General features: G+C 39.1%; 2 protein-coding genes and 1 pseudogene across 3 annotated transcripts; 1 reads left to right on the top strand and 2 right to left on the bottom strand.

Annotated features, from left to right (window-relative positions):
* The first annotated feature begins 816 nt into the window (after positions 1 to 816).
* LOC139466087 (zinc metalloproteinase nas-39-like) lies at positions 817 to 11,753 on the top strand. Of its 2 annotated transcripts, none has more exons than XM_071248099.1 (5): positions 817 to 906; positions 9,365 to 9,442; positions 9,979 to 10,218; positions 10,633 to 10,730; positions 11,639 to 11,752. In XM_071248099.1, exons 2-4 carry the CDS (start codon positions 9,382 to 9,384, stop codon positions 10,728 to 10,730), a joined length of 399 nt encoding a protein of 132 aa, XP_071104200.1. In that variant the 5' UTR covers positions 817 to 906; positions 9,365 to 9,381; the 3' UTR covers positions 11,639 to 11,752. The 2 variants fall into 2 exon arrangements, with proteins under 2 accessions (XP_071104200.1, XP_071104201.1); XM_071248100.1 differs by lacking the exon at positions 817 to 906 and adding an exon at positions 5,479 to 5,588 and having other exon boundaries at positions 11,639 to 11,753.
* On the bottom strand, positions 5,950 to 8,522 carry LOC139465992 (uncharacterized; annotated as a pseudogene).
* Positions 11,754 to 12,033: 280 nt separating the features above from the next.
* On the bottom strand, positions 12,034 to 12,480 carry LOC139465991 (coiled-coil domain-containing protein 70-like). Its single transcript, XM_071248007.1, has one exon. The coding sequence runs from the start codon at positions 12,478 to 12,480 to the stop codon at positions 12,034 to 12,036; it is 447 nt and encodes a 148-aa protein (XP_071104108.1).
* Positions 12,481 to 22,781: the final 10,301 nt, after the last annotated feature.

Raw genomic sequence — 22,781 nt, 5'->3', positions numbered from 1 at the left:
TTCTGACATCCTATCTACCGTTGTTTCGGCATCCTCTCTATCATTGTTCTAACATCCTATCTACCATTGTTCTGACATCCTATCTACCATTTTTCTGATATTCTGTCTATCATTGTTCTGACATCCTATCTACCATTGTTCTGACATCCTATCTAATACTGTTCTGACATCCTATCTACCATTGTTCAGACATCCTATCTACCATTGTTCTGACATCCTTTCTGACATTGTCCTGACATCCTATATATCATTGTTCTGACATTCTGTTGATCATTGTTCTGACACAATATTCAGTTAATCATTTACTATCTATCATTGGTGCTACAGGATACTGTAGTATCTTCGTGGAGACACTTCGATGACACGGGTTCCATCACCTACATGAGAACGATGTGTGAAGTCCTTTCTGCTTGTGTTGTGTGATAACTCTTCACGACTACTCACACATTCACAAAGTAACCTTATGAATAAATATTGCTTGGCATTATGGGGTGTCACCATTCTTTATACATAGTTGGTGCAAAGATCCGCATTCGTAGTTTCGTATCCAAGAATCGACCAGATCTTGGTTTGTAAGCACCATTCCCATGCTCATTTCTTTCGTCAAGATGTTAGTGGAAAGTGTCTACCATCTGTGTTCTGAAATAATGTTGAAAGCGAGGGCACACGCACGCACGCACCCATAAACACACGCGCACACATTTTTCACATACGTTTCAAGTACACTTCAAGCTCAAATTCATTAAACGCTTACCAAAGCTCTTCGGAAACAATCAATGACGTTACCGAGAACGGCCCACAGCTCCCATCATGCCTCTCAACGCCATCTGTGAAACTAAAGTGTTCATCGGAAGAAGCTGTCCTGTTGTCCTGCTGTAATCACATCTTGGTGGCTTACTCCTACAGGTAATTATTTACACACAGATGCCAGTATATGTGTTTTTTAGAAACATAATAATAGTTTAATATATGTTTTATTTAGATGTCAACAGCTTTTGAAACTCATTTTGTCGTTGTTTGCTTGGTAATCATGACTATTCAATATCTATTAACGAATGCTAAGACTGGAACCCTAAAATATATCGGAACTAAGAACATAAATTTCACTCTGGACGCTCGTATCTCGTTGGTTATTCTTCTAATTGTTAAAAGTTAGAACATATAGAGAATCTCACCCGAGTGTCTTTTGATATGAAATATATCAACACGAGTTGGTAAAAGGCTTGCAGAGGATTTTTGCCACTTTTATCAACGAGTGTTGATATATTTGATATCAAAAGTCACGAGGATGAGACTTTATTTATCATACAACATCATTCTTCCAACTTTTTCAATTTGTAGACAGTAATTAGCACTGTCTTCGGTGTAAAAAGTACTGCTAACAGCTTCAGTAGCAGAGCCATTAGTGATGTCATTTGATTGTGACATCATGGTAACCAGTGATGTCACAGTGGTCTGCAAAGCATTGTGATGTAATAGCATTGCAGCGATATCTACAGCATAGATATCGCTTGATCTCATCCAAGCGATATCCCATGTAAGAGTCAGTTTTGGATGATAAAAAGCAACAGCAAACAATGCTTAATTTCTAAATAATGAAGTGCCACTGAATAGTATTTGTCAAAGACACGCCAATAGGCTTCATGGACCTTTCTACAAATGGTATAGGTCTAAATGCGTTACTCCCCTGAGCTATAAATATTTTTTTCACCGAATTTTACCTGACGAGTAGGTCTAGGGGTGCATGGGTTATACACCTTGTTTTCTTCATTTCTGTGAACACAATTTCAATCAATTACTTCAAGATGGCCACATCTGTCCTCATTAGAAACAAATGAGTCCCTACGTCAACAGAATATGCCAATAAAAGTGGTATTTATTATATGTGGTTTGAGGGACAATGTGACAGATAGATTTTATGGGCGGTAAGTTTTCCTATTTCACAACCATGTCAACATAAAACGCAAAGATCGTTTTGCATTAGCGAAGGTAATGAACCCTGTGACAACATATATTTGTTATACTCTATTTTAATCAATATACCCTAAATCCTCCAATAAGAGCTACTATTTTAGCATTGTATTATGTCTCGTATTTTTCTTGTATCATTTTTGAAACTGCATGCCTAAGAAATAACCATTTGCTCTTATGTCATTTTGGCGCGATACCTATGTTTGAATCACAGGCATATGACTGTGATTTGATATTTCTGATTGACCAATCAGAATATAATATTCCTCTTGGTGGATGTGTCTTGGTTCCAAGAGTGATTGCACAACTATTGCCCATGTCGTAGTCTGAAGGTAGGAACGATATACGAAGCCGCCCAGTGACCTCAAGAAATGAATTACCACTGAAGCATTAAACGAATAACCTTAACAACCGCGCGTACCTATCAAAAGAACTTTTTAAGCCTATATACTTATGCCTGTATACCTACCTTTATACTACGGTAAGGGGCACGGGTGGCCCAGTCGTCTAAGGCGCCGCGATTCACTTTGCAGTGTTGCGTCCCTTGGTCACGCCAGAAACCTATGATTGTGGATTCGAATTCCGGTTCGACCCGATTATGTTTCTAGGTTTGTCAGCACCGGAACCCGTGCTCGTGTGTTTCACCGAAGATGTAAACGTCTGAAATCTGCACCACTTCTGGCTTTCCTCCCACATTAAGCTGACACGCCGTGATATAACTGAAATACTAATACTGTTAAAAGCGGCGTTAAACCCAACTCACTCACTCACTCACTCACCGTAACGACATGAGAAAGGTAACTGATCGAAAACGCTCACCTTTTTGCGAACACCTGGTATCCTCACTATATGATGGAGATTTATAAACACGTGCTTTTGTTAGAGTCGGAATTTTACAATAGGATATGTTTCTAGCCTAGATTTCTAGATTATGAGAAGGGCTATGTCGCTTCTAATATACACTATCACTGACGGAAATAGTTTGTAATGTTTACACATTTTACTGAATTTCACTGTCCACTCAGACACTAACATCTCAGTATACTTTTTAATCAGTTAGCAGTTTTTACTGGGTGGCCTTTCGTTACTGACTAAAAACATTTAAGTACTAAACGGACATACTGTCATTGTCAGCTTCCTGTATGAGAGAAATATTATTAGGCATACAGCAACAACTTCATGAACACAAAGAATGTTAAACCTCTGTGGGATTCGAACCTGCAAACCTCTTGGTTTGTAGTCGGTCACACTACCTTAAATTCTAAACATGGTCAATGGTGTTTAAATTCTAAACATTTATCGATTGTGGGAATGTTGTGTTTAAGTGGTGTTTAAGCTATGAGGCGATAGCTCATTTAATATGTTTAGATAGAACACACTAAATGTGGATTCCTTTCAGTACTGAAACACATTCCTAAACATGCAATGTACCAGGTAGATCAGTAAAGTCATTGTTTGCTAGCCTTCTGACCGCTGTTACAAATGACGTTCGAAGAATTCACTAGACTATTTTGTCTTGCATTGAAGTCGCTATTTTTTACCAACGATTCAAGCCACCACCTGGTTCCAGCGAGAGTGAGTGCTCAAATGACACATGGCAAGCTATATCGTGCTGCATCTGCTATTGACTTGCGGCTATCTGCTCTAAACATGCCCGACAGTGATAGAGCTCTCGCAGAGCTCATGAAGGTAGTAGTGCTCTATCATTGACTTCCGGTCTCTTTTCGTTAGCCGATTATTAATAAACACACGTGACTAGTACACCGCAAAGTGGAAGTATGTATTGGCGGGTGATAGGGGAACGTAGTGCGTCAAAATATGTGAAGTTTTCACGATGCTCAGTTATCAAACATCGTACGAAGCAAACGTTATCCGTAAAAGCCACTAAAGCAATGTATTATATTCTCTGCCAAGGGAGGAAACTACATTTGCCAACTACATGTGCGCATTTGACGCTATGGTTGTACCATACTTCTTTCTGAGTATTTGAAAATATTTCTATCACAGAAACTATTCACCTTCGTTTTCTTAAACACTAAGAAAGTGTACTCCGAAATATGGGAAACTTGGAAGACTCAACGTAATGCAAATTCAAATGATATCTTTTGGGGCAAGAACGCTGACTTTTAAATTAACTTCACTTTGTATAAATTACTTTTTATGATAATTTGATAGTAACATGAAAACATAAATGGATAACATGCATGGAACGAATGTTTGAACTCGGCCTTAGTAACATATGGATATCACAAAATGTTCAGTCAAGGCTATTATTAAAACTATTGTTAAATATAAATTAAATGATATCCAGTTGCTATCCTGGATCTCTACAAGAGATAAATCTTCCAAGGGATCAATGTATAATTGTAAAAAGGACTGTTTTAATTTTTTTAAACTATTAAATCTGGATTGTTACTCATGGTTTCAGTCGACCGTGATAAAGATCAGATCTTTATCTATTCTGCGTTAAACATCATTCAAAACGCTCATCTAGTTTTAGCTGACACAAGAAAATTGTACTTCGTACATAGCACATCTTTTGACTTAAATCATTTTCTTTATATCTGCCATCATTATTTCCCTTAGAATGTGTTGCCTTCGGTATAGAGTTTATTGATGCATTTGGAAACTGTATCACAACGACCTTTATCATACCTCCATGTAAGAATGATGAGACTGACTGGTTCAGGTGGTCTTGATATAATACCGTGTATCCCGCCTTGGAGGGAAATAAATATCTCAGCAAGTGAATAAATCCGGTATACCCTTATACCCCGCTTCGAAGCAAAAATGCCGCACGCTTTTTCCGAGTCAATTAAAGTCACGTGATAGCACAAGTTAACCTCAGATCAATCGAACACCGTTTGTTATTAATTTTTAATTTGTTTTGATTTTTTTTAAAATTGTCGGTGAGATAAATTCGATGTAGCAGTATCATTGGGGGTACATGTGGTTTGGTCCGTGGTATAAAATTTAACGCGGAACGCATAAATCCACATGTACCCCTCGTGATACTGCTACAACTTATAATGTAGACTTTTTAGAATCAGACCTATGACAAATGATCGATTGCGATTGAAAGCCTTCTCTTAAATCGGATTCTGTGTCATTCTTCTAAAAGGAAGAACACTTCTCAATGACATTAAAAGACTTGCTTCATCTGAAAGTTGACATGATTCGATTTGAGTTACGTTCTCGTTTTCGAGCAAAAAACCCTTAACAAATCGATTGGTATCTCGCTTCAGTTGAGCGTTTTAGTTTTAAAAAATTCTTGTCGAAGACGAGCACTGCGGTGCAGTGACCAAGAACATTGTGTTAATGTGTGCATCCGCCCACATGTTACATACAACGATCGGGACCATATTTTCTTTTCATATTTTATTGTCAATGTTATTCACGGATGGTATCGGAATATTCACTCTGAACCAGCATGGTATGTATTCAAACGCCACACACCCACGTAACAGCTTGTTTGGAGGGAATGTTCTTTTGGAATGGCCTTGACCACGCCAATGAGGTAGTGAATGCGTTGGCTTAATCGCCGCTTTAAAAAATACTGTGTCTGAATATATCCAAGCTTGTAAGTGAACAATAGGAGGAAGGTATACGTTATGCAGGTGAGTGATTAGGTTATATCTTATATTATTACATTCTCTTTAAAAAAAGTGGTACACGGATATAAAATTTCCCAAAGAGATATTGGTTTCTAGTAATAGTTGTATGTTAAAACAAAGTTACGTGAACTTTAATGACAGTTGGGTAAATGCAATCATTTTGCTAACACTCCAATAGTTCGAGTATTGGTACTTAATCGTCCCATAGTTTTCCTTGAAAGGTCCCCCTCCTATAGTTTAAAAGGAGCGGTCACCCTCCCATAGTACAGCATGATTTTTGCAAAATTATTTTGTGATTCATTCTCGGGAGAAGATACAGGACATATAATCTTAACTAACTTCAGCAAAATAGAACAAGATTATATCACTGTTGACCCAACGTATATTCTCGGAATGTTAGAGACAAAACAACGCCATCCCTAAGAACCAATTTAAGATCACGTTCATTCCTCGAAGCTGTTTCATCATCAGTCTATTTGGTACTGGTCAAAGTTGATGCAGTTGATGCCATTGACGTAGATCTGATTACTGTCGACACAGTTGGGGATGCAGGTTTACTGGATTTCCTCTGAATGATGTTGTCAAGGCGGGCTTCTATCTCCGCAGATGTCCTCTACGATTAAATAATAAATTAATGCATTTCGGTTATGGAAATGGTCTGGTTTGTTTAATCCGTGTAATGAACGATATTCACTCATAATTGTACCCGTCCAAAACATTTTCCTTTCATTAAGGACCATCCCTTATACTTAAACTAAATACTAGATTTTTCATTTTCATGTTTTAGATATCAAATACATACGAAAATTTGTTCTTTTTCAAAGTGACCCCCACACAACTGAGCTTTCTGTTCGATAAATTAAGGGCGTATTAATACCATAATACCATACCTTGTAGCTTCGTATTGCCACAGACTTGTGCCCTGTCCTCTCAGCAATAAGCTGTTCGTCTATGCCAGAGTTATACAGACGTGTTGCAGTGGTGTCCCTCAAGGAGTGGTTGGAATACAAACCACTAAAACCTGCCACTTTACACAGTCGTCCGATAGTGCCTCTTAAATGATGCAATCCAAACGGAATGTCCATACATTTCCATGTATTTTCTCTCACAAATTTCAAGGGCCTCAAGTAAAATGCGGTGCGTTTTCCGTCTTTAGGTCTGAAAATAACATAAAAAACAAATTAATATAAACACATGTGTTTTCAATATCTAAGCACGACCGAGTTAAAGTGAGTAATGGCAATGCCCCGCGCACAGGAGTGTGAACTTCATTTTAATGACGTCATTAAATTTAATGACGTCCCAATACAGTATGACATCATAGTAAAATATTGTTCACGTTTACCATCGATGTTAAAATATGTATTGCTTCAAATTAGTTAAGTCACGTGTACACCATTAGGATCAAACATAAATTTAATTGGTTGGTCATGACACTTTCAGCAATATTTCAGTTATATCGCGGCGGCCTATTAATAAATGTAAACGGGGAAAAAATCTAGATCAGTTCTGGACCAGACAGCCAGTGGCTGGCGGCATGAGCAACGATCTACGAAGGCTCGCCAACAATCAGAACACATAACATGAGCACCTCCCCCACTCCTATGATGTCGCCTTTTGGTACAGCCAGGGTATACCGAGGACCTATTCTACCCTGGAAATTGCGTCACTAAATTGTAATAAAGTCATAATAATAGGTGACGTGTTATGAACACTTGAGTAAAAATTCCAAGACAGTTAAATCAACTTGCCAATCTACTCTTAAAAGCTGCTTCACTGATATCATTACCATTAAATTTTACAATCAAAGTCATTGATAACTTACCTGAGTGACATGTACTTTTCATAAAGCCGAACAAGGCACCTCTCTGGTCGTTCCAAGTTCTGGCCCACTTTGATGCATTTTGGTTCACACTGTCGATGTTTAAAGCCAGCTCTGTTTGTTTTGAACACATCTTCCATGTATTTTAGATATATCAACCCATCAGCACCTACTGTTATTTCGATCTCTGAATTCGGACCCGTTCTAAGATATCTGTGCTCATCACCAGCCCTCAGAGCACAATTGATATTAATTAGATACCATTGTATCTAATAGCTGTTGCTCCCACAACATGTCTTCCTGGTCCACACTGATCCCTTCAGCCTGCCTTCTCATTATCCCGATTCCCTGTCTTGCCAAATATTTCATTCTCGCATCTCGCACGGACCTTAATCCTTGAAACATCGGAGATTCGAAAAAATGCAGTTGAGTGCCGTTTCATCTGATATAATATTGTAGGGATGCGACAATTTGATAAAGAGTATTTCCGCGATGTTCCTCGCCCTTCTGAATTCTGACCTCAATCATAAAACACATCAATGTTTTATTTAACTTCCTTTCCACCTGAGCCAGTGACAAAATGTTAGGGGTCAATGTCCTCTGTTCTGGCCCTCTCACGCCGTTCCTTCACCCACCCTTGAAACAAGCGAACTACATACTCTTGTTTTCAGTATTCGATAAGTATGCTGAATCACACTACTTCTTGCTGTCAATATCAGATGTTGGATTGGCAAACCTTGCTGAACTTGAATCTACGCTTTGTTCAGAAGCGTCACTTGATTGAGGTATTTCTGATGAATTTAATGGCGAGCGAGTGTTACACGGTAGCAAATTAACAAGGTTAGATTCAATTGCTTGGCTTGCTTTGTACAGACCAGTGTCAGACCTGAGGAAAACCCTTCGAGATTAATCAACTCACATTTAATAACATCAAAGTTTGGAAGTTCACTTGAATCCAAATTTAGTAAAGATTCAAAATCTGAATTAACGTCCACCTCAAAAGTGTTCGTGAAACTATTTTGTGTGACAAATACATCGTTGTCGGATTCATTCACAGTCATGCTGACAACACTGCCTGAGTCGTTCATCGAAAATCGAAAAATATGATGTTGCATGTGCAGATATACACACCACACTCCCACAGTTTTGCACGTTTATTGGTGTGTTTTAGCGGCTTGGTTTGTCATGACTATGTACAACTAGAGCACACCTCCGTTAGTTTGGCACGTGAACATCACTTGAAGATTAGTTTGAGGCATTAACTTGATCGAACTTTGTTTTAAGTAGGAGAAAGTCCTCAATTGTTCGAGGACGTCAGGCCGAGAACAAGTTTCACGTGCGAAAATAATCGCGAGATTCGGACATTCTCCTATGTAACGAACGAATTGGGATTCATTGCAACCGGTACCCCCAACCCGTAATTTATCTTTGTTCTCATACCTGTCATTAACATATATATTTCATGATCTCTACGTTGTTTGAAGAGTATATTAGTGTCAATTTTATGTGAGAGGAAAGCCCAGAGCGACCAATATGTCTTGTTTCGTTTAAGGCAGGCAACTCTGCACGGCACATTGCAACGCCTAGGGGATAGTATGACTGCTTTGTTTTGTTTTGACAGTATATACCTACACACATGCACACACATATATAAATATATATGCCTCTTTTTGTGAATTCTAATTGATATGAGAAAACAAAGACAATATTTAAACTGTTCACATCTTCTCCATACAAAGTTATACATCGTTTCGATTTTTAACTCTGTACTGATATCTTAAACATTACGCAACGCAGAATGTATCAAGAAGAGAGAAGAAAACAGACACATGCGTCACTCACCAAGAACTAAACGAGTTTACAGGTTTTAAGCATGTAGAGGAAATATCTCACTCGTAGAATATGCCCCAACACATAGGATAAAGATAGTTATTCTGGTCTTGCCATTCTTATCCAGAGAAACGTCTAAAGGATATGGATGTCAACGCAGTCCTCGCATGTCTCCTCTTGGGCGTGGTCCAAGTATCTGCCGAGGGTGAGTCATTCCTTTCTTTGATGAATACGTAACAATCGTATGTTCAAATTGAAACGAAAACATAATTTTCACTTAAGGTGTTATTCACCATGTAATCCATTATTAAACAACACTCATTACTTTCGCGCTGATAATATGTGGAGTGAGTGAGTGAATTGGATTTTACGCCGCTTTTTGCAGTATTGCAGTTATATCACGACGTGTCAGCTTTAGGAGGAAAGCCAGAAGTGAGGCAGGTCTCAGACGGTTACCACTTCGGTGAAACCCACGAGCACGGGTATGGTGCTGACAAACCTAGAAACATAATCGGGGCGAACCAATCATAGGATTCTGGCGTGCCTAAGGGACGCGACTCTGCACTGCGAATGGCGGCGCCTTAGACGACTGGGCCAGCTGTGCCCCCAGATAATATGTGGAAACAACAACGGAGATCAACAGATCGGAGATTTCATATAACAAATTGAAATGTCAGTCAGGCATTTTTACACGCTGAAGGAAACTAGCCGTAATTTAAATATATTCATTTTGTTCTAAAGAACCACATGTGGAACGTTTGGAAGAGTTGCACGGGAAAATGATGACCCCAAACTACCCCAATAACTACAGCAACAGCTACGAAGCGATCTGGGAACTGAATCTACCAGTGCTCAACCAAGCCTATAAACTGGTCCTGACCATTGACGATATGGACATCGAGGGAAGTCCCACAAACTGCTTTGACTACATCAAAGTGAATGATCAGAAGTACTGTGGGACGTCACCCAAGACAATCACAGGTAATCTCTCGTGAGCGACCTGTTGTTTACATTCATGTCTTCTTGAGACACTTATGGGTGATAAGATGAAAATATAGGTATTGTGGTCCCAATCGTCTTATATAAAGTTTGACTGGAAATTAATGCATAGCTTTAGATGGCATACAGGTCCTAAAATGATGTCCCTCATAGTTGGACACTCATGGCAACAACGCTGCAGTTTATTATGGCATGTCTAGTGTCGGTCCTGAAATATGTCCATCACAGTCGGACAGCCTGACTGTTAATGAATGTGTGTGTATTCAGGGTAGACATATTTTGGTCGGCTGTGATCCGCCAACTCTCTTTGGTTCATTAACTGATGGCCAAGTGAACACAAAGTCGACAATAAGTTTAGGAAACATGATATAAGATTTACAATTATTTTATTTGCAGTGAATGGTGTCAAGAACGGTCTGATTATTGCGTTCTACTCCGACAGCAGTGAGACGCGAAAGGGTTTCACGGCGCATTATGAATTTGTTGAACAATAGGTAAGGGAAATACATAATGTCCTCGCGCACTATTTTCTGCTCCCACTTTTTTCAATACATTCTTCACCTTCCTCTTTCAATGTATAATTTCTTATCCATCGATACATTTTTCATTGATCACTGTTCATATTCTCTTTCTACCTCTCGCCATGCATTATTTACTGACCACTCTTGATATATTCGCCTCTTCCGCTGTTCTGTTTTTCATCTATCCATATGTTCCTCACTATCCTCTATCCATACTTTTTATCCAAACATCTAAATACTCTATCCATAACTACTTTCTGCAATACATACATGTTCTTCCGCTATCAATACATTCGTTTTTCCTATATCTATACATCTTCTTCCTCTGTTCATACATTCTTCTCTTCTCCTATACTTACATTCTTTTCTTCTTCTCTTTCTATATTTTTGTCCTTTGTATGCATACATACGTCTATCCTCTATCCATAAATTCTTCTTTTCCCACATCTATATTTTCTTTTTTTCCATCATCTATACATTGTCTTCGTCTTCCGTACATTTTTCCACTATTCATACAACCGTTATTCTTCTTTATACACATTTCTTCCTGTATTCATACGTACTTCTTTCTTCTATCCATACATTATTATATTCATGTATCCACACTGTCTTCTTTCCTCTATCCATAAAATCCTTTCCCCCTATTTATAACGTTCTTCCCCTATACATATTCTTTTCTCCTCTATCCATAGACTCTTCTCTTATGCTTATCCACACATTGCGTTTTCCACTACACGTAGTTTTCCTTTCCATTATTCCGATATCGTTCATTCTTTTAACTAATATTCTTTATGTTCCTTTTTGCCTTCGATCAATTCATTGCTTTCAGTGGTGTTTCATTCGTGCCTGTTTCATTAATATTACTAATTGACATTTTGCAGACTACGGGACCTTGCAGCAAGAAGTTTTGTCACGCAATCGCAAAGCGATGGATTTGTCACATTTCGGTTTCAAAACTCACCATGAGTATTAAAATGGTTTGAATGCCAATCTGACAATGTCTACCATCTTGTTGAAACAATCCGTCAACAGATATATCTACAATGTCAAGATAGAGCTGACCATGGTCGCATAATTCAGGATCCGTTCATTGGCACAATTTCTCCACAACAATATGAACATGCATACCTAGGACCGAAGTGCACTTTAACATCCATGCAGTCTCCTCTTCCTCCATCAATACATTACTCTCCTCCATCCATACATTACTCTCTTCCATCCATACATTACTCTCCTCCATCCATACAATACTCTCCTCCAGCCATACATTACTCTCTTACAGCCATACATTACTCTCCTCCATCCATACGTTACTCTCCTCCATCAATACATTACTCTCCTCCATCCATACGTTACTCTCCTCCATCAATACATTACTCTCCTCCATCCATACGTTACTCTCCTCCATCCATACGTTACTCTCCTCCATCCATACATTACTCTCTTCCAGCCATACATTACTCTCCTCCAGCCATACATTACTTTCTTCCAGCCATACATTACTCTCCTCCATCCATACGTTACTCTCCTCCATCAATACACTACTCTCTTCCAGCCATACATTACTCTCCTCCAGCCATACATTACTTTCTTCCTGCCATACATTACTCTCCTCCAGCCATACGTTACTCTCCTCCAGCCATACATTACTCTCCTCCAGCCATACATTACTCTCTTCTATCCATACATTACTCTCCTCTATCCATACATTATTCTCCTCCATCCAAACATTACTCTCTTACAGACATGCATCTCCTCCATCCACACATTATTCTCTTCCATCCATACATTACTCTTCTCCATCCATTTATTACTCTCTTCCAGCCATACATTACTCTCTTCTATCCATACATTACTCTCCTCTATCCATACATTATTCTCCTCCATCCAAACATTACTCTCTTACAGACATACATCTCCTCCATCCACACATTACTCTATTCCGATATATGGCCGAAATCACTTTTAAAGTGGAGCAGTCTAAAGAACATAAGTCAGATCAGATCAGATGGGAGTACTTTTTGAATTTCATATTGCATCAGATGTGAGGGTACTGCTGGCCCAGGCGTCTAAGGTGCCACAATTTGCTGTACAGAGATGCGCACATTAGGAGGGCAAGAAACCTCTGATAGTGGATGCGAGTCCAAGATTCAGCTTGATCATGTTTCTACGTTTGTCAGGACCATACGCCTGCTAGTGGGTTTCTCCAAAGGTGTAAACGTCCAAGATCTGAATCACTTCGGCTTTCCTTCCACATTAAGTTGACACGCCGTGATATAACTAATGCCGTTCAAACGAGCGTTAAACCTCACCCACCCACCCGGCTTTTCTCCCACATTAAGACAATATTTCGTGATATAACTTTAATCAGGTTCAAAGCGACGTTAAACCTATCTTCTCTGCCTTACTCACCACTCATTCCCCTTCTCACTCGCTCACTCGCTCATGTTATACAGTGGGGCGGTCGGGTAGCCTAGTGGTTAAAGCGTTCGTTCGTCACGCCGAAGACCCGGGTTCGATTCCCGACATGGGTACAATGTGTGAAGCCCATTTCTGGTGTCCCCCGCCGCGATATTGCCGGAATATTGCTAAAAGCGGCGTAAAACCATACTCACTCACTCATGTCATACAGTCCTCACCGCAAAATGCTTACTTTACTGCAAAGATACATTCTGTGGGAAGCTTACGTAGGCAGGCAAATATGGAAAGATCATATTGAATATGTACGAAAAACATAAATCGAAGCACACTTCGTCGCATCCTGTCAGTGCAGAAAAATGCATCGCTCCGACTGGAAACCGTTTTGGATATTGGTCCATAGTTGGCTTTATGTTCAAAGCTCGACTAACTTGCTACCAAGCTGATGGATTTGATGTCGAATCTTTCATCGATGCAAGGGGCTTGTAATAAAACAACACGCTACCACCATGATACCAGTAATCACTACTGAGCGTTCAATATCCTTTGTACAATTCGACAAAAATGTTTAAGTTTGAATATATTTTTTTTAATGACGTGATAACAGCAGACTGGTCATTCTCCGTGACTTGGCCGTTGTGTGTGTTATCGTACCAGATAACCAGGAACATTGATCATACTGTCAATTAACGGACAGTTTGGCCCGGACTCGATGATTCAAGTCCCTCTGTGATATAGCTGGAATGATGCTGACTGATGCGTTGAACAACCAACAAACAATCAACGAGTCGAAACGATCAAAATATCCTATATCTGAGACGCACGTAAAATCCTTTTTGGGTGTGTGAATGATTTAGTGCAGTAGGTTGAGGTCGTTTTCAACAACTGTGTTGCTAAACGAACATATTTCTGAAGTGTTCCTCTTCACTTGTGTGTTTGTTTGTTTGTTGTTTAACGCGTCGTGCCCAGCAATATTTTAGGTTTATGACGGCGGTCTGTAAATATTCGAGTCTGGACCAGACAATGCAATCTTCGCAATTGGGATACGATGACATGCATCACATCACCGTGCCTGGCCACCCGAAACCCGTTAGTCGCCTCTTAAGATAAGCATGGGTTGCTGAAGACCTATTTTAATCTTCACTTGTAAGCATCTAGATTCGTTTGCACTTTGCACTCAAAATTAACATTTCGTTTTTAGTTCCAACAAAAACAGTAAATGCGCTGTGTCTTGATACTTGATTGTTTACAGGCCGCCTTCGTTTGCAGTGCGGCGTCAGGCAACAAACAAACAACATGCATAACAGGTGCTACTATTTCAACACCACGACATTCTTATCCTTTCAGTAATCTATTCATATTATTTTCAACACTATTTTTACTTTTTGTTTTGGCAGATAATCAAGACTGGTTATTCTCTGGCGTTGACGTATTATTTTTATATCGCGTCATGTCAGTTTTATAGGAGATAGAAGCCCGAAGTGATATCGATGCGTATCACAGACGTTAACTGCATTGGTAAACCCACTAGCACGCGTATGGTGTTGACAAACCTAGAAATATAATCAGGGTGAACGGGATTCGAACCCACGACCCTACGAGAAGCAACTTGTGAATAGTGGCGCTTTAGACATCTTGGTCACTTGTATGATTTATAATTAGGGATTATGTCTTATGATCGTGCACCTTTGTGTCTATAATGCATGATGGGTGTATATACAAAGTAACACTTTTTCCAAGGTGTTTAGGTAGAATAAATTATTTGCAGGTAGGATATAGTAGGACGCTTACAGTTAACCATATAAATGTGTGGGATTAGTCAGGGGCTTTACGCATAGTGTATTTCTTTACTAAACGCACTGAAATGCAAAGTGAAATAGTAAACATTTATAAGTTTAGTTTGCATGTATTACCGAACTGCCCAATGCGAACTGCCGAAACTCTGGGGTTTTTCTACCAGAAGGAATGATAAACAAAAACAGAAGGTAGAGGTCGTCTCAAAAACAGAAAATGATATTAGGCAGCTTTGATAAAGGGGTGATAAGAAGTACAGTGTACAAGCTTTGTGAACAGAAGTAGTAGAATTAGGGAGGAAATTAAAGAGACAATTAGACTCCACGAGATTGGGTTTCGATACACTGCAAGTGGAGATGACCGAGCAGTTTCAGGGGAATAGTCCATCCTATCAATGAGGTCACATTATCTCTGCACCATTCATTTCTATGGCAGTCAAAGTTTCCAGATCGTTTACCTTGATGAAACCTGGTGAATAAGAATCATTCCACTGACTACATGTGGCTACTGTAAGATGGACCATAAGCACCCATGGTACCACAAGGTAAAGGTAATAGTGTCATTGTTTTGCACACCGGAACCCGTGATCTATAACTTATTGATGAATGTGAGCTAGTTGTCCTAGCGAAAAAGGAAGCTGGCGATGCTCATAAGGAAATAAATGGGGGTGTGTTCATAAAGTTTATGGTTGTGACATCAGCTACTGCCCAATCTGAACAACCCCAGTGTCATTGTCATGGATACCGCCATTATGTCCGGGAACCAGATACTGTCGCGCCAAACATGAGTAGTCTGCAGGCGACCATGCAGGAATATCTGTCATCTTGTCGATTTCAGACAATCTGAACCGAATGTTCAACTCAAGTAGATTTCGCCTGAATACGAAACCAGTTAAGTACAAGACAGATGTCATGGCGGCACAACACTGTCATAATGTAGTATATATCTTTATTGCTGCACCGACACCAACTCAGGTGACTTTTGCCCCTGTGAGCATGCATGGGACGGTGCGAGGTCATCACCTCGGGACAGGTGAAGGGTACTAGTAATGCCCTCAGGCAAAAGGCTGGTTCATACATGCATGACAACACACGAATATTTTATCTTCATTTTACCTGTAAAAGCTCCTTTTAAGTCTAATCACAGTGTCAGTTAGGATAGGCTAGATTATGTAGATTTGCATTATTTTGATATGTGCTATTTTCATAGCCCTGTCATTCGTTTTTATTAAATGAAGAGAGAATAGCATTTTTCTAGCATTTCCGACTTACTTTAGTTACTAGTATTGATAATGATATAAGCACAGGTGTCACACACCAAACGTCTCCATGACAATACTATTACTGAATTGATACAATCAATGAGTTCAATCGCGTGCCCTTTAGTGAGTATTAATCAAATCTCATAGGCTGTATAATAAAAGGGACAAAACCCTTTCCATATTCTTGAGAAATGTCTACCAAAAGCAGAGTCGACTGAATGATTCCGACTATATCATTGGCATGTAGTAATGAAGCAATATCATATAGTGATGATACCAGATGTTCGTGTAAAACTGTACGTAGCCTCCCCGCCGGTGGCTGCCGTCACAAACACATGCATATGCAAGTCAAATGTCTATCTAAAAAGAACACAAGGGGACATTTGGTACAATTCAAAATAAGGAATTGCATCGGGCATCATTTGTTTCACTGATTCATCAAATTTGGAAATGGGCATGCATATTCTTTTTTCATATGTCTAAATATGAAACAGGTGAGGCGGTTTCACTGTTATCTTTTATTTCTAGCTCAGTGGTGTAAAGGGTGTTGGCTATTTGAAATGTGATCAGATCATGGATATTCCTGAAGCTTAAGTTAAACGTCTTGGCTAGGTTCCCTTGTATTTATTTTGCAAGTGAAACGGAAACTCTGTTTTGTATGCATAGAGAAGCAGATCAGCAAGTAGGTTTCTTGCCTAAATGTCCTATTCCCAACTTCTACATAGATGTTAATATGCATTAGGACGTCGAGATTTTCACAACTAGTTTTCACGGACACTCTGAAGTCGTGCAGGAAATATTCATGAAACAATTCCCAGAGCCAGACTTAACCGAGCTTCTTCAGTCGTATGAATTTGTTTCACTGATACAACAGTACAAGACATTCATTGACATCAAGGCAAAAATCATGCAAAAAAAAAACATTTGCAATTTGGTTTCCTTCATGGATATCATCCAGCTTCTCTTGCACTTCCTCAGGGCAGCAAGGGACGGACATACCTGCTACATTTCCAGCATGTTCTGAAGAATATGATTTCTCTTGCGACACGTTATTCTACCAAGCAAGACGTCTTTGTTGTTTGTACTCCATCCATCAGTATATAGGGAAGTGAAAGAGCATAGATAGCATCAGCTGGGCCACAGAAGATCAAAATCACACGAAAAGATCAACCTGCACATGAACATGTATATCAGTATCTCAAGTCATCTTTCACAATTTGGCATGCTTGTCCAGTGACTTGCTGATAACTGACGTTGACTCAGAGGTACCCTACGCCTTAGAATTAAATATGGACAAAACTAAATATTAAACAGTCATCAATTATTTATTTACCCCGAGGGTCATCCACCAAAAAAACGGTTAACCATTAATGAACGGTAGCACTTGTTTATGCCATAATATAGCTCAAAAAGCCACAGTTAACATTGAGTGAAGGAATTTCAGTGTGAAGAGATAGTCCCTCCTGTAACCAATACCATAAAAGAAAACATCGATACCGCCCACAATCTTGAGTTGAACAATAGGCACAGAATTAGAGGAGACCACATGCTTTAGGCATGGGTCAATGGAAACAATCAGACCCGTGAAAATCCAGATAAGACTAGGTCTGCAGCAACCCATTCTTGACGTAACATGAGACTATGCTTGTCGTAAGAAGCGACTAACAGGATCGGGTGGTCAGGCTCGAATGTCCACATGTCAGGTCAAGTTGATGCATGTCATCGATCCCAAATGTGTTGATTGATGGTCATGATGTCAATCACTGGATTGTCTGGTTCAGACTCGATTATTTACAGACCGCCGTCATATAGCTGTAATATTGCTGTGTGCGGCGTTAAACAACAAACAAACAAAAGAAACAATCCAATGAACTTTGCAAACGTGTGTGCCCGATAGGTTCCTGGAATGCTTTCGGATACAATAAAGTCTAAGTGGGTCACATATGCCATGTTAACCAAATATAATGGCAACCCAGAAAATCTTATCCATCAGCCCGAGAGCAAATAAGTTAATAGAAACCAGATCCACATAGAAAGTTATGGTATAAGTCACATCGATTATGTTGAAAAATAATTAAAGCTCACACTATTCACTTTTATGTATGCTTGGCTCAAAACGTTTTTATACCCCGTCGTAATAGGTCCGTATTTAAGCTACTGAAAAGCTTTCAGATGTATTTGCAATATCCACTCTTATTTTAAAACCAATAGTCAAATATAATATTTCTGTATGTAATTATTGAATTATGAAAATTGGAATATAGATAAAATTCTCGTATCAGATACCAGTTTCAGTTATTTCCCTTTGACCAACCGGGATGAAGAAATCGAACACCAGTTTCTTTCTACAGTCAACTTATTTGTTTGTGTTCTCATTATCAGAAGCATCAGGGTGTTTCGTGTTTCGCCCTCAACACAAGTCGCTAATCATCGCCAATGACCAGTCCGATCTGTGAGCGTCTTGTAATAGGCTGTGTGGGTCGATATGGTAAAAGTGTTATATTCTTTTGTTGGCTTGTTGTTTAACGCCGCACTAGCAATAGACCAGCTATATGACGACTGTCCGTAAGTTATCGCATCTGGACCAGACAATCCAGTGATAATGTTAACATTGTCTTCACAATTGGGATACGATGACATTCATCAATCAAGTCAGCGAGACTGAACACCCGATCCCGTTAGTCGCCTCTTACGACAAGCACGGGTTGCTGGAGATCAATCCTAACCCGGATCTTCACTTGATGTTACATTCTGGTAAAATATTCTCCAAGAATGAGACCCTTATTGGTGCCTGATTACCTTAAACTATACCTACATTGCATTTTAGTTAATATTTTTTCGGAATTAGTAAACATACCTATAAGAAAATTGAATAATAAAACTGTTTGTTAATTTTGATTTCTACTTATCAAATAATGAAAACAATAATTACTGATTTTAGTGAATATAATTATAATCTTAATTTACACAACAGTTGTCTCACTATCCCTCAGAATATAGTAAAAGTGGGAATTTTGTCTAGCTCGCCTTACTCAAAATATGATCTACTATCATACATATGTACAAGCATAGTACATGCATTACATGACATACATTTTCTCTAAAATCCACATGCCTTCACTACATATGATGAAAGTAAGACTTTATTAAAGTTTTTTATAAATCCCAAAATGTCATTATTAACATAAAATAAACATTGTAGCAAACCTTCCTAAAACCTGGATATGTGCGGGTCAAACTAAAATGCGTTATCGCTTCACAGTAAATACGAACATTAAATATGTTACTTCTTATAAAATAATCGTTTAGCTTGAAATGTTCATTTTAGTGAAATTATTTAAATGATAGTGTCATTCTTTTTATCAAATTAACCTGTTGACGTTTGCACGTATTAATCATTTTGAGGGAGTGATGGGAAATGTTTTTTAGCCAATTTTCGAAAATTGGCAGTCATTGCATCCTAAGACTGTGTAATTCATTTACCCATGAAGAGAGTTAAAGCCGATTCTGCCTGATGCCTGTAGGAGCTCGGTTCATGATGGGTCCCAAGGTATCATGTTTGAAAAAGGCGATTGCGTGTCTGCAATGTGTCGCCTGTCCGAATGTGTCAAGGGTGGTGCGATATAGCCATATTCAAGCCATATCACGGATGGATAGACCAGAAAATGGCTCCACACATTGCACCACATTGTAACCATGTGGAAATCGAACCAGGAACTCTGCGTGACAGAATAACTCTGAAACCACACGGCAATGACACCATAATACTGCTCTCTGCAGCATAAAACACCCTTCTTTCAATCACTCTGCCTGAAGAGCGATCACTTTAACCAAGGGGTGACCCAGTCTACCCGTGTCTTCGTGGATCGTACATGTGTGTCGAACTTGAGTGGTCTTGTAGCACGGGGAAATTCTCTTGTCTTATGACGTGGAGTACTTCTTGACAAATATACCACAGAGAGCTGAATATGCACGTGGAAATCGTGATAGTTGGCAGCCCTGCCATGAATATTGAGAATCCGTGACAGTACATAGCAGAACAGGATGTTTGGCTTCCACTCGACTTGATTTCAGCGGCATTACCATAATATTCCAATATATGACACCCTGCTTCCAATCAGCGTTTTGTTACGCAGTGTAAAAGGTCTGCAGATTTTCAATCCAACAAGTCATCTTTTCGGGGCATTTACGCTTCAAGTCAATAAATAACAGCTCTGATCGTCAGAATTTTACTCATGAACGCCATCTCAATCGTATGAAAACTAGAGTGACACGCAAGTTGTAATCAAAATCTCTTAGGCACAGTCTTGTGTTTAAATCATTACGAAGTGGGATTCGCTTGCCAATAAATCTGTGAATATTCGCAATAATGTTGTAATCGTTTGTCTCAAACGGTAGAGAGACATGGTTGAATTTGTCCTTATTCCCCACTTGGACCACTGAGTAGATGCATTTCATCCACTGCCTCGTTTGGCGTGGCCAACAGATTCCGATTAATTTGCCCAAGGTAAGTTATATAAACAGATTCATCGCAGTAAGCACATTTTTCTTATCAACATAAGTTTTTGAGACTGCATTGGTATTGACGTCCGCGCACATGACGGGGCCAGCTGTGTATCCAGGGGCTTGTGTTGAATTATGCATGTGATGTTTAAGTGGAAGTATTGAGCTGGATTTTGTCTACACATATTTTATATAGCAAGATCAATATGTACAAAACCAACAAAGCTCAAATTTCCGATTACGATAAACACAGCTTGCACGTTTCTCGAATGGGAACATATTAGTACTGTTTCGACAATTTGGTTACTCGTTAGGCCAAATGGACGGACGTTCTTGTTTCTGTTGTTTGTACGGAACAGTTGGTTCAAAAGTTCGCAAATATTAAATGAAATTCCTTTCTTTAAGCAATTATTTTCTCTTCATCAATTATTAACATGTTTCAGCAATTAAAAACAATTAAAGGATAATTGATATTGGAAGGAAATTTTCATTTTTACTTGCACATCAAAGCATAGCTCCTTCTCTTCATTTTTCTGAATTTTATCCCACTGAACCTATTTACTTAATATAAATTGAAAACTTCAACACTGATCCTTCATATTACCGAAACACGGCAAAGCGGCGTAAAACCCACTCATTTACACTGTCTACAAATACCATGCAACTATCCGACACCATAGATTTATTTGGAAAATGAATTCAAAACGACAGAAAATAACCAGTCTTGATTATCCGCCGAAACAGATTCCAGTGAGCGTAAAAGGCAAAACGGCGGCGAAACTTATGTATGAATGAATCACTGAAAATCAGTGATGACACCAGGTGTACACGAAAATGGTAAGCATGTCCTATCGAACCATAAGACGGATAAGAAAGGAGTTAAACTCTATCTGATAAAACGAGTTTTGTGAAGTCATGTTGCAGTGCCTTAAAGGTATGCTAATCGTTTCGGAAGGATAATAATAGCCCAAACGAATAAATGATAACAATTGAATAAGGATACGATTAACTTATTGGTTATTATTATCGTAATTACGATAACGCGAAGGAAACCGGTAACCATGGAAAAACTGTGGCTTGAACGAGGCTGACGTAGACTTTTCTTAGGTCATTATTAAGGTGACCTTTCTGTGGCGTTCTTTGGGTCTGGTTGATGATTTGTTTCTCGTCGCTGTGATTCCACCAGGACCGGCACGACCTTTCCCGTTACCTACACAATAACACGGTAAAAAGTTTTGTTTATTATTCATTAATTATATCAAGAGTAAGGACATATTCCTTTGAATAATGCTAAAGTCACGTGAATGAGTGAAACTGGTAAATCAATCGGGGTTGTGATGAGAACGTTGGTTCTTACTCTCAGCATAGTTGTCCCCCGACCTTACTGGTATATTCAGTAACACTCCCTGAAATAATGAAGATTGATTATGTGAGGAGGAATCGAAGAAACCCACTTTGATATGTTCGTGACGTAACTATCAAGTGCACGTAGTGTGAAGACATCGATGAAAGTATTGACCGACTGCGACATTTCATTTCCATTCAAATATCAACCACAACGATTCCATTCAATATTTATTACATCAGATTATCAAACGGCAACTTCTGTGTAAAATATATGTTATTTTACAAATCCCACATTGAATATGCCCACTAATCTTGCTTGCTATTCATGCTGATACGTTATGTGTTATCTTTATCTACAGGCATAATATATTTCAATCCTGAGGGCGGCGGGGTAGCCCTGTGCTGAAAGCGTTCGCTCGTCACGCCGAAGACCTGGGTTCGATTCCTGACATGGGTACAGTGCGTGAACCCCATTTCTGGTGTCCCCCGCCGTGATATTGCTTGAATAATGTTAAAATGGCGTAAAACAGTACTCACTCACTCTTTGAACCTGAAAGAATGTTCAAAGCAGACATTTTTAACTCTTCTCCATAACAATTATTATTAGCAACGTGGTCTCCTCAAAGACTATGCCTTTTGGGCTGTTTTATCACCTTCGCTGAACATCGCATCATCTACTGTTTATGTAATTTACAAATCTA

This window comes from Haliotis cracherodii, unplaced genomic scaffold, assembly GCF_022045235.1.
Source record: "Haliotis cracherodii isolate W230 unplaced genomic scaffold, xgHalCrac1.p SCAF_18, whole genome shotgun sequence".
In the NCBI taxonomy this organism is placed as follows: Eukaryota; Metazoa; Mollusca; class Gastropoda; order Lepetellida; family Haliotidae; genus Haliotis; species Haliotis cracherodii.
This window is presented reverse-complemented; position numbering and strand designations above follow the sequence as displayed.